Source organism: Phragmites australis, chromosome 2 (genome assembly GCF_958298935.1).
Source record: "Phragmites australis chromosome 2, lpPhrAust1.1, whole genome shotgun sequence".
Classification (NCBI taxonomy): domain Eukaryota; kingdom Viridiplantae; phylum Streptophyta; class Magnoliopsida; order Poales; family Poaceae; genus Phragmites; species Phragmites australis.
In genome coordinates, this window is record NC_084922.1 from 16,654,653 (window position 1) to 16,669,693 (window position 15,041).

The 15,041-nt window shown below is 42.6% G+C and overlaps 1 protein-coding gene across 1 annotated transcript; it reads right to left on the reverse strand.

The window, feature by feature from the left end:
* Nucleotides 1–4,677: 4,677 nt before the first annotated feature.
* On the reverse strand, nt 4,678–8,975 carry LOC133901264 (protein LOW PSII ACCUMULATION 1, chloroplastic). The gene is made up of 9 exons (XM_062342567.1): nt 8,624–8,975; nt 8,433–8,536; nt 7,988–8,123; nt 7,613–7,844; nt 6,318–6,475; nt 6,009–6,188; nt 5,794–5,894; nt 4,947–5,043; nt 4,678–4,757 (listed from the first exon to the last, which is right to left on the reverse strand). Exons 1-9 carry the CDS (start codon nt 8,882–8,884, stop codon nt 4,683–4,685), a joined length of 1,344 nt encoding a protein of 447 aa, XP_062198551.1. The 5' UTR covers nt 8,885–8,975; the 3' UTR covers nt 4,678–4,682.
* Between the last annotated feature and the right edge of the window lie 6,066 nt (nt 8,976–15,041).

Here is a 15,041-nt window from a genome sequence, read left to right on the forward strand (position 1 = left end):
GAAGCATATCAAACATGATATTGTGTACAAGCTTTTCAAATTTGTGCTAATACTTCCTGTAGCAACTGCTAGTATGGAAAGAATATTTTTCTTGATGAATTATGTGAAGAATAAGTTGCGAAATAGGATTGGGGATCAATACTTGAATGATTGTTTGGTCATATTTATTGAGCGTGATTTTTTTTTTTGCAAAGTTAAAGATAGCAACCCCATCTACCTGTACCAAGCCATGAAGGAACGCAAAGTTAAAGTTACATTGTAATTTTCTTTAAATATTTTGTAATTTCTCTTTATTACATGGAAGTATGGAATATCTTTAGTCTGAACAATTTGTACTTTTAATTTATGCCACTGTGAATTTTTGATAACTTTAGATTGGACAATTTATTTGGTTTGGAAATACCCAACTGCTAATTCCTGAATCCGCTACTGCCTTTAAGCATTGTTAGAGCAACTGAGATTTGAAAAATTAGACTATCTCTAAGGAATTCTCTTCAGTGCTCCAATGATTTTCTTCACGATTATCGTCACGAAAGGATTCCCAAGGTCATTTCTTTCAGGACGGGTTTCTCTCTTATTTCTCTTCATAAATCCCTTCGAAGAGAAGCTGATGTAGATGAGAGAAAATAATAGTAATGAAAATAAAGAAAGAAATTGAGAAATGAACTAAATAAAACGAATATGGTTGGAGTGTTTGGTCAAATTGGTTCTGCGCGCACGGCGTTTCACAGCAGTAACGGTTACTAGTCACTGATACGGCCAGGTAGTATAGCTGGCATGCATGCATGGAAGCGTCGACGACTTGCGAGGCAAAGTCAATTCGTCCAATCCGATCTCGTGAGCTAGTAATGCATGCTACCTACGGACTCGGTCCGCCTGCTCCATTGCTTTCTGCACCCTTGTTCTCTCTCTCTCTCTCTCATGAGAATATTTTATTTCCCAATTGGTGCGGCTATGAAATGCGTGCCTGCATTACGTGACGACTGGCGACTAATCATCCCTTGTGGAAGAGACGAAAGGGTCTTGCGTACGTGAACCGATAATGTGCTGTGCCCCCGTTTTTGCGTTTGTACGTGCGTGTGTGTTTTGCTCATGGGAATAATCCTAGTACAACTCAGACAAGTATCTCCAATTGCCAACCACAAAATAAAAACCTTGGTTTTCGAAACTGAGACATTGGGCTGGTTGGCGCCTGTACTTCGATCACGATGTGTAGGAAAGGCGGGATCTATCGTAACGCCGTACGCACCTGCTTGGCGGGACATGTGGTGGGGTCGGGCACGAGCATGGGCGGGGGTTTGTAAACAACAGCTCCAAGGCCTTCCACGGACGAGCACAATGCTGGCTCCGGTTTAGGCTTAGCATGGCCATAATCAAAACATCTATTTTGTCTATATTTTGGTATTATCCAGGTTTTAGCATACCCAAAATTTACTCTGGTATACTTAGACCATGATTCAAACGACCCCTATATATGTAAAGGAAGACACCTTCAAATAACCAATGCAATTTAAGCTCTAGCTTATTTTTTTAAAACTAAACTAGCCATTTGACTGTGGTACACACAGGTGTAGAATAACTCCTCGGCCTAACATAGCCTAGCCCAACCCTCACTCGTGCTCGACTCCACCACATGTCCCGCCCCAACTGCCTAGCAGGAGTGTGCGCCCACCCATGCTAGCACGTGCCTGCCACGTGGCCTCCCAACCGCGCACGCACCCCACGTGCTGCTCATTCTGTGTCCTCCCGTTCAATAGTTTTCATTCAGTATTTTTTCGGTAGTTGTTATCCAGTAATTCTTCAGTAGTCTATTCAGTAGTTATGTCAGTAGTTGTTTAGTAGTTTCAAGTCATAGAAAAAATGTTCAATGTTCAGTAGTTTCAGTAGTCATCAATAATATAGTATTTAATAATTCTAATTTATAGTAAAATTGTTTAGTAGTTGTGTCAGTAGTGTTAGTAGTTGTCAATAATAGTCAGTAGTAGCAGTAGTTTGTTTAGTAGTGTCAGTAGTTATTCAGTAATTTTAAGTTATAATAAAATTATTCAGTAATTTGTATCAGTAATGTTAGTAATTATCAGTAGTGCCAGTAGTATTAATAGTTTTTATTCAGTAGTTGTAAGTAGTTCTAAATTATTTAGTAGCTTAGCGAAGGCGAGCAGTTGAGGGCTAAGGATGCGGTGGTGGGGGCTAGGGTCACGATGCTATGGCTGGGGCCGAGAGCGCTGTGGTAGGGGCAGTGTGACAGAGGAGGGCAGAGGGGGCGGGGCTAGCCCGACGGCAAGGGCGGCGAGCATGGGGTGGGTGGCGCCACATGGTGCGGTTGCAGGGGTGGGACGTGTGGGACAGGGCCGTCGCGGGATACATGGCGTGCGCTGGTAGGGTGGGATATATAATAATAATAATAATAATAATAATAATAATAATAAATGGAACCGATCAGTATAACGGCGTTGTTTAATTGCATGGATGGATGACAGCGTTACCAATCAGTTTCGTGCTAGTGCAAGTTTGATAATAAATGGAGGCATGAAAAGGTTGGTGCGAGTGCGACAGGGAGGATCGAGGATTCTATCCACTGACTCAAGTGAAGGGTCGGGAGTTAGGGATATAGCAGGAACCCGCCGGCGGGAGTTGGCGTAAAAAATCGGATACAAGTCAAGAAAAAAAAAAAACGTAAACGTCGTTTGGCTTCGGTAGCTATCTTGCCCAGCTGTGCTCCAGCTCCATTATGTATGTCCTTCACCCAAACTGCTCCAAACCTGTAGTCAAGTTCAGAGCTCTGCATTTTTCTTTTGCCCAGTCAAATTACGGGCCTGGCTTGGCCCGGGACTTCTATCTCGTCTGCTTGCTCATTGCTTCGGACTCGAGAATAGTACCGTCCCAGCGACGACCAAAACTTCAAGTCTACGGAAAGCCAACGCTGAGCAGAGATAAAGGTTCTGAACTTCTGATGCACAACAATAATGACCCCAGTGTCAACTCTGCTTGCAGGATACTGCATCTCCGGTCCACCGTTGCTGGGATCGCATGTTTGCAACACAAGTTTGGGATCAGACGCCTACTGTACAATCGCTCGGTTTCGAAAGACACAAGTTTGGACTTCGGTGGGACGGGCATGCACGCTGGAAAATATGGAAGGAAATGAATAGACGGATTCCTCTTCCAAAATCAAGCAGAGGATGCCGTTCAGGTTGCGCACCAAATCCGAGGGCATAGCTCAAAGAAGGCCTGCGTCCCAGTAGTGTAGACATACACTGCCGCAATCCTTTCCCTACTCTTGTAGGTTTTGCACAGTGATCAGTATTCGTATGCACCGTTCAGGCTGGTTGCTGGCCAAAATGTGAGCAGGGGCATCTTCGACCTTGTACTAATTGAAGTCCTTCCTCTTCTTTCTCTCTACTCGAATGAATGAATAGGCAGAGCTACTTCCGTCCTTTTTCTGTTATTCAAAAAAATTCCAACAAGCGAGAAATATCAGGATGATGAACACCAAACCAACCTGCATCTGTAAGCATGGGGTGTTCTTATGCAACCTTTTCGATTGTTCTATTTCTGTTCGAGAATTTGCAGCATGAAAATGTGATCTTATTAGCCGGCTTCCTCTATACGAAGGGCAACGGACCACACAGGCTCAGGCACACATGCATGCACCAACGTACACAAGCACAACGGATGCAGAAGCACACAAATCTATGGACGTGAAAACGAAGTGGTAAATTATACAATTTGGAGAGAAAATGTTTGTTCTTTTTCAAAATAGAATGGGTCAAACAGTAATTTAAAGAACCTAAATTTCCCATTACAAGGTAAAAAAAAAACTATAATCTGCACTGAAGTTCACACAAAATAGTAGAGGTAAAGCTACCCTTAGCAAACTCACTTTTGAACTATTTACCATATTTCAGTTTATCTAGTAATAATTGTTTGTCTTGATGAGGGAAAGAAAAAAAAATGTATATGGTTTCCCATACTTTCAGCACCTCAATTAAAAAGATGTCTAACCAAAGCATCTCTCAAGTATTTAAGATTTGGTGGTTTAATTTTAATAGAGTTTGATATGATGGATGTCGCTTTAGAGCTGATGTGGATGTTACATTAGGAGTCAATTTCAAAGTTAAGAAGGCTGGAAGGGTTTGCTGATCCACAAATACTCATGTTCTGAAAGCAATAGTTTTTAACGGCCACAGCCGTACAACCTTGATCATGTCTAAAGGAATCCAAAGGTTGTGTCATTATAAATCATCTGCAGATGAATATGATTTTGATGATCTACATAGACTAATCAAAAGCTAGGGCTGAAACTGCCGTGTCAACCACAGTGCTTCCACTGTAAAATTTTGACTTGTATTCTAGCGTTCTGTGATCTATTCATCGTAGCAGTACACAGCTTCATATTTCATAATGCCTCTGCTAAAATTCTTAGATTTGTCGATATCGTCTTCTGTAATATTTTTTTAGTTCTTATGTCATCTATGGCACATAATGCCATTTGTTAGAAAGATAAATCCTCCATCTTGGTGATTGCTAATGAAGAAAGAACTTCAAGAAGCTACAAGCAACAGAGCAGGATGTTCACTATCTTCTCAAGAAATGACACCGGTCCAGTCTTCATAGATAAGGGCATGTAGAATGAAATGGAGAACAGAGTAATAGTCAAATTTCAGTCATACACACCTTTTTCATCGTTCAAGTTTGCTCATTAGATCTTCAAGTCGTGGCAATTCCTGCAAAATGTCGTTCCAGTTTGGCATACCCTATAAGAAAAAATCGCATGTACATGGTCAGTTATTATTAGAGTTTATCACTTGGTAAATTAGATTCAGTGTCATTTGGACACGCTTGGTCTGTTTAAATTATGGCATTTTATGCTATACAATTATTGCATCATGAAGTAATAGATTTCCTTGTACTAAAATGAAACCCAGAGAACAGAGAATAATTACAATTCCAGATCTTCTGACACGGCCATCCAGACGGAGAATTATGTAGACATCTTCACCAGGAGTGACACCTTCAGACTCTTGCTGGTCACGTATCCAACTGAACCATGAATAAGTAAATGTCAATGACCCAATAAAACCTCTGACATAACAAACTGATGGAACTAACATTTTAGGACAGTTTGTTATTGAGTTTGAGCATCTATAACATGATAACAATAACATAAAAGGAATAGGACAACACTTAAGTATTGCCCAAGCCTTCCCAAGAAAAATTTAGATAACTATTGTAAAAAGGGAGTGAAGCTAGCGGGTATCTTGAAATTTAGATTACTATTGTATTTTTTAACAGTGTCAAGCTCTTCAATCTTGAGACAGGTTATTTCTAGTTACTTTAAGCCCCAGCAATATGTACATGCAGCTGGAGGGCTAGAAACCATCTCGGCACATATGGGCAGGCTTGTTCTGCAACTGCGCCGCGGTACGGCCTATGGGAGAGAAAAAATAATCAAGGAACAGTACAAGTTTGCTATTTTTCTGGTTTAACAGCCAGGTATGTCCATTGTAACGATGAATTGGCACAAAGTAGCTAATTTCTTTAGCATAAGTGGGCAATATGGTTTTCAATACTACTGGTGTACACTGTTTAGGAGCAGATCAGAAATATTTTACTTGCAGGGTGGATCATAAGCTTATATATTTGTGCAATAGTTCTTCAAGTTGTTTTTTCCCTGTCTTGCTATGCCATCTATGTACCTGTTTATGTTGTTGTGCTATGTAGGAATAAAAATTATTCTGAAACACAGTAGTTTTAGAAGTATGCATATGCAGGAAAGGAAAGGGAAGACACCTTTCCCATTGTTCAGGAGAGACAATATCAGCCTTAAATCGAACCTCAGCTTTCAACCGTGATTTTGCCGTGATAGATTCAGTACGCTTTTCAAAGTCACCCTGTCAAAAGCAAAGTTGCATTGAACTAAAAAAGAGATAAAGTTGACAATCTTTCGGTACGAAAGATACAAAATAGAAAGCAGGTGAGCTTTTTGGTATTTAGCAAACCCCAACTGAAGGAACTGATGCAGCAGATCTTCTGTTACCAAAACCTCTTGGTTTAGTTTGGGCATTCTGAGAAGCACCAAAGATAACAGGAATTAGAAGAACGCCTCGTTTGAGCAGTTCAGTCCGGTACCTCTCAGCTCTTTGCATTCCTCGAGTAACAGATGCTTTTGAACCTGCCAATATAACCTAGAATACATATCAAACAACAAGTCAATGAATGAAAATTTTGGAAGTAAATGAGGAAAAAAGAAGAATTGCAGTAAATATTTAAACTTAGATATTGGACATTAAAGGTGCAAAGAAAATTATACTAACAGGCCTAGTAATGTCCCGCAGTTGAACAAGCTCAATAATGCGATTGGTCGACAAGCGCACAGGTAACCTTGAAAGGGTTTCATTACGAGAAATTTGTGTGATCTGCTTCTCTTCTTTCTTGTTTTCCCACAAATACAAAGCCACCAGCACAACGATACCTGCAGTGTACTGATTTGAAAGTTTGATTATTTTTATTTTAATGAAAGAATGAAAGAGAGATAACACAAACATTCAGAAAATAACTGGCTAATACATGGCAAAGAGCCAAAATATCACTGAATCTATGAATCATTATGAACTTCTACGAGATGGTAACCTGAACAATTCATTAGCCCGCTAGGACAGGAGCAGTAAGTTTCCTACGATTCATTAGCCGGCTAGGACTGGAGCAGTAAGTTTTCCTTACAGGTAAATTCCGCTTGGAAGTACTATTGCAAAACTACATATTAAATAAGTTGTATCACAAAACTGCAGATTTAGTGTGTCCATGTATCACAAAACTACAGATTTGAAGTGTTCATGTATAACAAAACTGCAAGCATGTATCACAAAACTACATATTTTAGCTAGGTGGTGAGACATCACATTGGGTGACAGAGTAGCTAAAATCTGTAGTTTTGTGTTGCATTGACATACTAAATCTGTAGTTTTGCCATACGACTTCTCAAATATGTAGTATCGTGAGACACTGATACACTAAATCTGTAATTTTGTCAAACAACTTAAATATCTAGTTTGTGATAGCTTTGCCAACTTATTTGTAGTTTTGTGAAATTTAATCTTTGTTTAAAATAAGAAACTTTTGTAATAGCTGGTGAGGATCAATGTAATAGTACTAAATTTATGGCTACATATATTTAGTAGTAGAAATTGATGTTGATGCATCTCACAGAGAGAGTTATTTAAGACTCTGTCAGAGGTCTCTGAGAAAAGACAATCATTTGTTTAGCAATCACGAAGCCTTAACATATAAGTAAAATGCTTAAACATACTGGTTAATCGATATATTTTAGAGGATGGGTATTAATGCACTTTTTTGGCAACGAAGAAATGGATGCACAAACTATTGTAACTCGGTGAAGAAAAGAATGTACAACTCAAAAACTGCAACTATCTTAACTGAAATAACACCGCTTAATAGTACAAGAAATAAAATCATATATGACAGCTTCTTTTCCTTGTCTTATACTATGCAACAGAAAACACTGTTGCCATGTCATGGTGGAACAAAAAATGCTATGCGACCAGCTGGTAAACTCTATGAAGGATCTATCTCTTAGGGCATGCCAATTTACCTCCAATATTGATGGCAGCGTTCCCAGCAGTTTCCAGGAGATCAGGAGCACCATCTCCTCCTTGAACTGCTAGTATAAGTCGGGGAATGGTAAAGAATGTTGAAATTCCAGCTGCCGCTGTTAAAGCCACATAAAAGAATCTTCGGACACCACGAAATGGTGCTTGCACTTCACTAATGAGTTTCAGGTCCCTTCGGAACCCAGAACCAATATCTTCTCCACCACGCAAAGCCTGAAACGAAGTTAGAAGATATACACAATCATATTACTGAAATGGAACTGTTCATTGAATCAGACTTCAGGTCTTCAACAAAGATCTGCAGATTACTTTCTTAGTCAGCATGTAGTAAGGCAGTAAAGCTCAAAGCCACAAACCTCTTCTTGAAGTTCCTTAAATTCTGGTGATGCCCTGAACGGCGCCAAGTCTGGATCATTAAGTACAGTACCAAATTTGAGATTGTAGTCTCGCAAAGCTATCCTTAAGCATTCTGCGGCTTTTTTGTTTTCTTCTCTGGTCCAAACAGATGCAGAAATTAAATGAGGAACAAAAAATAAAACCTTAACTGTTTTAATGCTGGCAAGAGAATCGAAACCAGGCATATATATATTCTACCCAGAATTTCTGAAGATGTTGATTTCTGGTTCTTGTAGTTTTGTTTAACAATAGGTTTCAGCATTTACCGTCTTGATACAATAATGTGGTGCGGAACAGCACTTGACATCATTGACTCACATTTGAAAGTGCGATGACAAGCCTAAATAGGCCTGGCGCATGCATAATGCAAACTCCAAGTAGAGTGGCTCAAGAAAGTGTCTTTACCTATACGCATGGCAGCATGCCTTGTTATACAACGCTGCTTGGGCTTCGATAGGTTTTGGATCCAGCTCTAGGGCATTCTCAAATTGTTCAAGAGCATCCCTCACCTGCAATATGTGCAAATAATATCACCACGGAGAATGCAGAAAATGGTTTAAAACAGATGGTTCTCCAATGAAATGACAAGCGCCTACCCTGCCCTTGGAGAAGAGCTCGAGGCCAAGGTTCACGCACGACTCCGCCGTCGGCACCGGCTCCGCCTCCTTCTCCGGCGACGGCGGGGGCGACGGAGACGATGAGGCGTTGGAGCGGAGCACGCGGCGGTGGCGATGATTGCTGTGTAAGGAGGCGGGGGAAACTAAGGGAAGCGTTTGGAGGGTAGGGCTGAGGACTGCGCCGCCACCGGAGAGAAGAGAAGGGTGGGGCCGGAGAGCCGCGGCTACGGCAGCCGCCATTGCGGAGAGAGAATGGAAGGGTGAGGCGGTCGTTTGTCCCCTTATCCTGACGGAAGTTTTCTTCCCTCCCTTTTCTTTCTCCAAGACTCCCAACTGCGCGCGCAAAATGTTTTCTTTTTCACAAAAATGTTGGAGAAAGGGGAGATCGTTCGACACAAAAAGAGGGCCAAGATTAAATTGGAGGGAGAGGGAAATGTATGTGTAAAAACATAGGATGGAGAACACATAAATTTAAAGACATGGATTTTGAAGAATAGCAAGTATAGAAATGTATCATCGGCAACTATGTTTATTTGGTGTCAAGGGCATCAAATCAAATGGAGGCCAAATGTCTTTTGGTACGGCCAAAATTTGACTTGATTGACTGGGATCATAAACCAAACAAGCTCTAGTAGCTCATAGCTCATCTACTACGTGCTAGATATAAAATAATATATGCAACTAGTTAATGTCCCAGACCATTGTTGCCTTAGTCTCTGTGACGTTATATCATAACATCTCTTGTTGTAATCACGTCAAATGACATTTGCAAGTATCATCCGAAACAAGTGTGTCAAATCATTATCATTGACTAGCTGCACTTTTTATCTATAACTAACGTGCTTAGAAACCACCATCATCACTTTGTTTAATTATAGACCCCTCTTGCCTTCTGGTCTTGGAAAAAACCCCAAGTGCAACCGGTCATCTCGAGTTATCCGGTAACCCTCCACCTTCCACAATCTCTCGCTCTTCCACTGCCATTGTTCCTTCAAAAAGCCTCGCTCACCTTGCCCAGATTGCCTTGCGCTCGCTTCCCACCATGGCCAACTTCACGATCGACCCATTATGCTTCATTCCACCAAAAATGGTGGTGGAGGATGGCAGCCCTAATCATCTTGCCAGGACTTTTGTGTCCTTGGCTGGGAACCCTCTCAACGCGCACAAAGAGTACATTCTGGCCATCGATGAGGCTGAGGTTTTGCAGCCGGACGACTACAACTTCTTCTCGCAGCAAGAAGTATCGCATGATGCTTAACCCCGAAAAGTGCACGTTTGGTGTGCCGTCCAGCAAGCTTCTCGGCTTCTTAGTATCAAGTCGCGGTATTAAGGCCAATCCGTGCAAAATTGAGACTCTCGACCAAATGCGGTCACCTCGAACACTGAAGGAGGTTCAGAAACTGACAGGTTGCATTGCTACTCTTAGTTGATTCATTTTCAGGATGGGCGAGCGAGGAATGTCTTTCTTCAAGTTGTTGAAGAAACAAGACTGATTCGAATGGACAGAAGAAGCGGAGTGCGTCTTCCAGGACTTAAAAAAGTACTTATCTTCTCCATTAGTTCTTACACCGCCTAACGAGAAAGAGGAGCTCTTTTTGTATATTGCAGCTACCCCACAAGTTGTAAGCACGATACTGGCGATCGAACGGGAATGTCTCGAGAAAAAGGCCAAGGTCCATAAACCTGTTTATTATGTGAGCGAGGTTCTACACGATGCTAAGCTACGATATCCGCAAGTACAGAAGCTGATATATGCTGTATTGATGTCTTCCCGAAAATTACGGCACTAATTCTAAGCGCACAGGATCACCATCATAACGACGTATCCACTAAAGGATGTAATACACAATCGGAAAGCTACTGGACGAATCATGCAATGGGTGGTAGAACTAAATGAGTTCGATGAAAGCTACGCACCATGCACAAGAATGAAATCCGGAGTGTTAGCAGATTTCATCGCTGAATGGACAAGCGTTGAAGAAACAAGGCCAAATATAGTTGAAGATCACTGGATGCTCTTCTTTGATGGATCGCTCACGCTTCAGGGCTCGGGGCTGGCATTGTACTCAAATCTCCAACGTTTGGTGAACTCAGGTACGTTGTTTAATTAGACTTTAAAGCTTCTAATAATGTTGCAGAATATGAAGGACTGGTAATCGGGTTCCGCATAGCTACATCACTTGGGATTAAATGACTTCTTGTGAAAGGGAACTCACAGCTAGTTGTAAACAAGTTCAAAAGGAGTACCAGTGCTTGGACGACAATATGATAGCTTACTTACTCGAGGCATGAAAGCTCGAACAAAAGTTTGAAGGGCTAGAAGTGACGCATATCAGAAGGAGTGATAACTCTGGTGCGGACGAACTTGCTAGACTCGCTTCTTCTCGGGCACCGGTACCCATAGGAGTCTTCGTTGAGAAACTCCTTAAACCATCTGTCCTGACAGTTCGGCAAACGGATGCTGTCCAACCTGACCAGCAGTTTGGCTAGGTCAGCAAGGCAGAACCCGCAGACACGGATGCTGCACTACTCAAACGCAACCCGACTTGGATGACAATGTACCAAGCCTATCTCGAGGGTCAAGACATCTCTGATGATGATGCGCCTATAGAGAAAATTGCTCGTAAATCCAAGTTCTACGTTTTGGTAAATGACAAGCTCTACTGAAAGGGGAGTAACGGAATCTTGACGAAGTGCATCACTCAGGAAGAGGGAAATAAAATATTGCTCGATATCCATGGAGGCACGTGTCGTAATCATGCGTCTTCTCGCACCTTGGTTGAAATTTTTTTTTTTGCCAAGGATTCTATTGGTCGACTGCCCTCTAGGATGCTTCTGAGATGGTCAAAAAGTGCGAGAGCTACCAATTTTTTGGAAGGCAGACCACTCGACTAGCCCAAGCTTTGCAAACAATCCCTCTTTCTTGGTCTTTCTCCATCTGGGGCTTGGATATCATGGGACCATTCCCAAGGGCGCAAGGTGGTTACAAGTTACTATTCGTGGCTATCGACACGTTCACCAAGTGGATAGAGGTCGAACCCGTAGGAAAAATAATTGCAGAAGCGGCCAAGAAGTTCATGAGGAGCATAATTACTCGATTCGGCATTCCGCATCGAATAATTATGGATAACGGTAGCCAGTTCAGAAGCGGAACCTTTATTGCGCTTTGCGAAGAATTCGGTATCAAAACTTGTTTCGCCTCAGTAGATCACCCTCAAAGTAATGGTCAAGTTGAGCATGCTAATGGTATAGTCTTGCAGGGTATCTGAATGTACTTAAAAGTGCCTAGAGTGGGGGGGGGGGGAGGGTGAATAGGCTTTTCTGAAAATTAAAACTAAACAGCGGATTAAACAGATGCCGAATACTCCGGTGAAGGTCGGATACTCCGGTCTATCCGGAGTATCCGGTCTAGTCCGGAGTCTTCGGTCTATACAAGAACTCGAGAACAACTAAGAATTAACAAGAACAGCTATAGTCTAAAAGGTGATACTAAATCTACTTAACAATACAAAGCTTTAAACAGCAATAGACACTAGCAAGATGATCACTAAGACTAATTGAATCAAAAAATCTCAAAGCTACACAATTAAATAAATTGCACAAATGAAGGCACAAGGGATTATCCCGGAGTTCGGCCAACTCACAAAGAAGTACCTACATCTCCGTTGAGGAGCTCACAAAGAGCCGGGTCTTTTCCAACCCTATCATCTTCTAGCGACCACAAAGATCAAGCTAGAATTTCCTTACTCAAAATGATGTCGATTACAAACTTCTCGTGACACTCCACAAAGATTGGTGCTCTACGGGTGACGTCTTGCCGTCTAGGAGCACAAGGCTCTAAGAGAAATGATCACAACGAATGCTTGATGAAGAACTCAATGCTCAAGTGTCTTATCTTCACTCCAAACACAATCTCACTAAATTTGCGCAAAACTAAGCACTAGAGATGTTTTGAGGGACTTTGAATGTTCTTGGAAAGCTTTATGAGTGTGGAGCTCAGCAGCAACAGCAAGCAATTAATGCTTGGGGGTGTGGAACTATATATAGCTCACTCTCAAAAACTAGCCGTTACTGTTCTGACACACATAACCAGGAGTATCCATTGAACACCGGAGTCTCCGGTCTAAAATCCAAAACGGCGTTAGAACGGTCACAGAACTGTGTCAGAACTAGCCGTTACGGTTCTGTTAAGTTGTCGGAGTCTCCGATGAACACCGGAGTCTCCGGTCCTGACAGGGCTACCACTCAGACAAAGTTCGGAGACTTGCCAAACTCTCCGGCTTCTCCAGGTACCGGAGTATCCGGTGAACACCGGAGACTCCGGTCTTTTTTAATAAAAGACTAAATACTAATCGAGCCACCCTTGCCGGAGTCTCCCTCGGAGACTCCGATCTTTTTCCAACAAAAATAAATGCTTAACCGAGCGACCTCTGGCGGAGTCTCCCTCGGAGACTCCGGCCTAAAAACTCACCGACACCGGAGTATCCGGTGAACACCGGAGACTCCGGGCAAATAGAAATTTGGAACCGAGCCCTTCTGGCAGAGTCTATCTCGGAGACTCCGGCCTAAATACTGAGGACCGGAGTATCCGGTGAACACCGGAGACTCCGAGCCCAGTAATCTTATGTCTAACTTACCAGTGTCCGTGGGTGAGTGTGTCTCTCAACTTATTGGTTCTAAAGGTTATCTTGAGCATTGGGACACTATATCAGCAATCAAATGCAACCCTCTTAATAGAACGGCTACCCTAGACTCAATTTCAAAGATAGAAAAATTTAAATCCTATTGAGTACTCCTCATTGCTTCTCTTTTCTTTTCGAGGGGTGTCAAACGTCATAAGTCTTCTCAACTGAGACTAAGACATGTTCATGACTTAGATAAATATATTAGATCCTTAATCGTTTTGTCATCAATAAGCCAAAACCCACTTAGGGGGCCTAGATGCACTTTCAGTATCAAAACTCGGGTCTTCGACAGGCTAAAAGCCTACTTGAAATGCTGGGTAAAAGAGCTTCCCTCGGTACTATGGGCCGTTCGTACGTCGACTAATAGGGCCACCAGTGAAACTCCGTTCTTCTTGGTTTATGGAGTGGAAGCGATGCTCCCGACCGAGTTGCAGTTCAGATCACCTTGAGTGGAAAGTTACTCAGAAGAAGGGTAGGAGCACTTACGAGTGGATGACATAAATTTACTCGAGGAGTACCGAGATCGAGCATCTATTCGAGTGGCTAAATATCAGTAGGCATTGCGTAGATATCAAAGCCAAAGAATTCAGCCCAGGTAATTCGTTGTTGGGGACCTCGTCCTGCGAAAGGTACAAAAACAGGCCCAGCGCCACAAGTTATCACCTAAGTGGGAAGGATCTTACATAGTAATCGAAGTCACCTGACCTGGGTCAGTACAGCTATCTACTCCGAACTATGAGATACTCGAGCATTCATGGAACATCGACCAACTTTGAAAGTTTTATTCATAAGGTAGATTACAGAAAGGATCCGCCTAACTCTGGCAAATAGTGAAGATCCACCACCTCCGAAAGTTTGGAAGCGTATGGACCCTCATTCGCCCCTGAACGAGTAGAGGAACCTTCTATACTCCTCACTCGAGCGGCAGCTGATCACCCCACAGATCGGCCACCGACCAGCATAAGGGCCAGGAAAAGTGGCCGAGGCGAAGGTCTTGCTGGAGCTAATGACCGGCGTCGGTGATGTCGAGTGGTCTTCTGCCTGGCGCAAAGGCGATTTGACGGTTGTCAATAGAGAAGGCGACCGTGCCTCCTTCACCGGTGACGACTCGGGGGCTCCACTGTTGAAGAACTCAATGGTGGCTTGGTCAATGATCCGGTCGAGATCACCACCATCCTCATTCCTCTCCAGTGCAGAGCGCTGCGTCGAAGCATAGGTCTTGATGTAATGGCGAACACGCTGAGTGAGGGGGCGACGACAATCCATGGTGGATGTTTCTTCCCTCTCCTTCTGAGGCTATTGTTCTTGTGTCTGTTATAGTTTTCAGTTTGCTTGAGCTAGTTCTAGTAATGTTTTCGGGCCAACAACTGTCACGAGTACTGTGGACTTTTATTCAGCTTTGCTAATCTGATTTTAATTATTGTTATTCCTTGCTACTAAATATTGCCTGTCCAAGCTACACCTTCTCTTGATCAGAACGGTTTCTCCCCTTGCAATTACCTCACTCGCACCCAATAAGGTATCACGAACCAGCCACCGGTTGTGCTAACTGCGGTGATTGGTAAGAACACTTGCAAGAGCGTGGTAAGATGCTTGGGAGTGTGTGATTCCACCTGCACCACCTAGTAGTCGATAGGGATAATTTATCTTTCATTGTTTTGTATCTTCGACTAACCATGGCAGGAGAAACATCGGATGCGAAAGAGTGTGTT

Bases quoted from the DNA above. Each gene is read 5' to 3' on its own strand.
- LOC133901264 (XM_062342567.1), bottom strand. From the start codon at position 8,884: ATGGCGGCTGCCGTAGCCGCGGCTCTCCGGCCCCACCCTTCTCTTCTC. The intron at 8,124-8,432 runs GTAAAGACACTT...TGTTTGGACCAG, and splicing joins GCATGCTGCCATGCGTATAG to AGAAGAAAACAAAAAAGCCG. The intron at 4,758-4,946 runs GTAATTATTCTC...TTTTTCTTATAG, and splicing joins GTGTCAGAAGATCTGGAATT to GGTATGCCAAACTGGAACGA.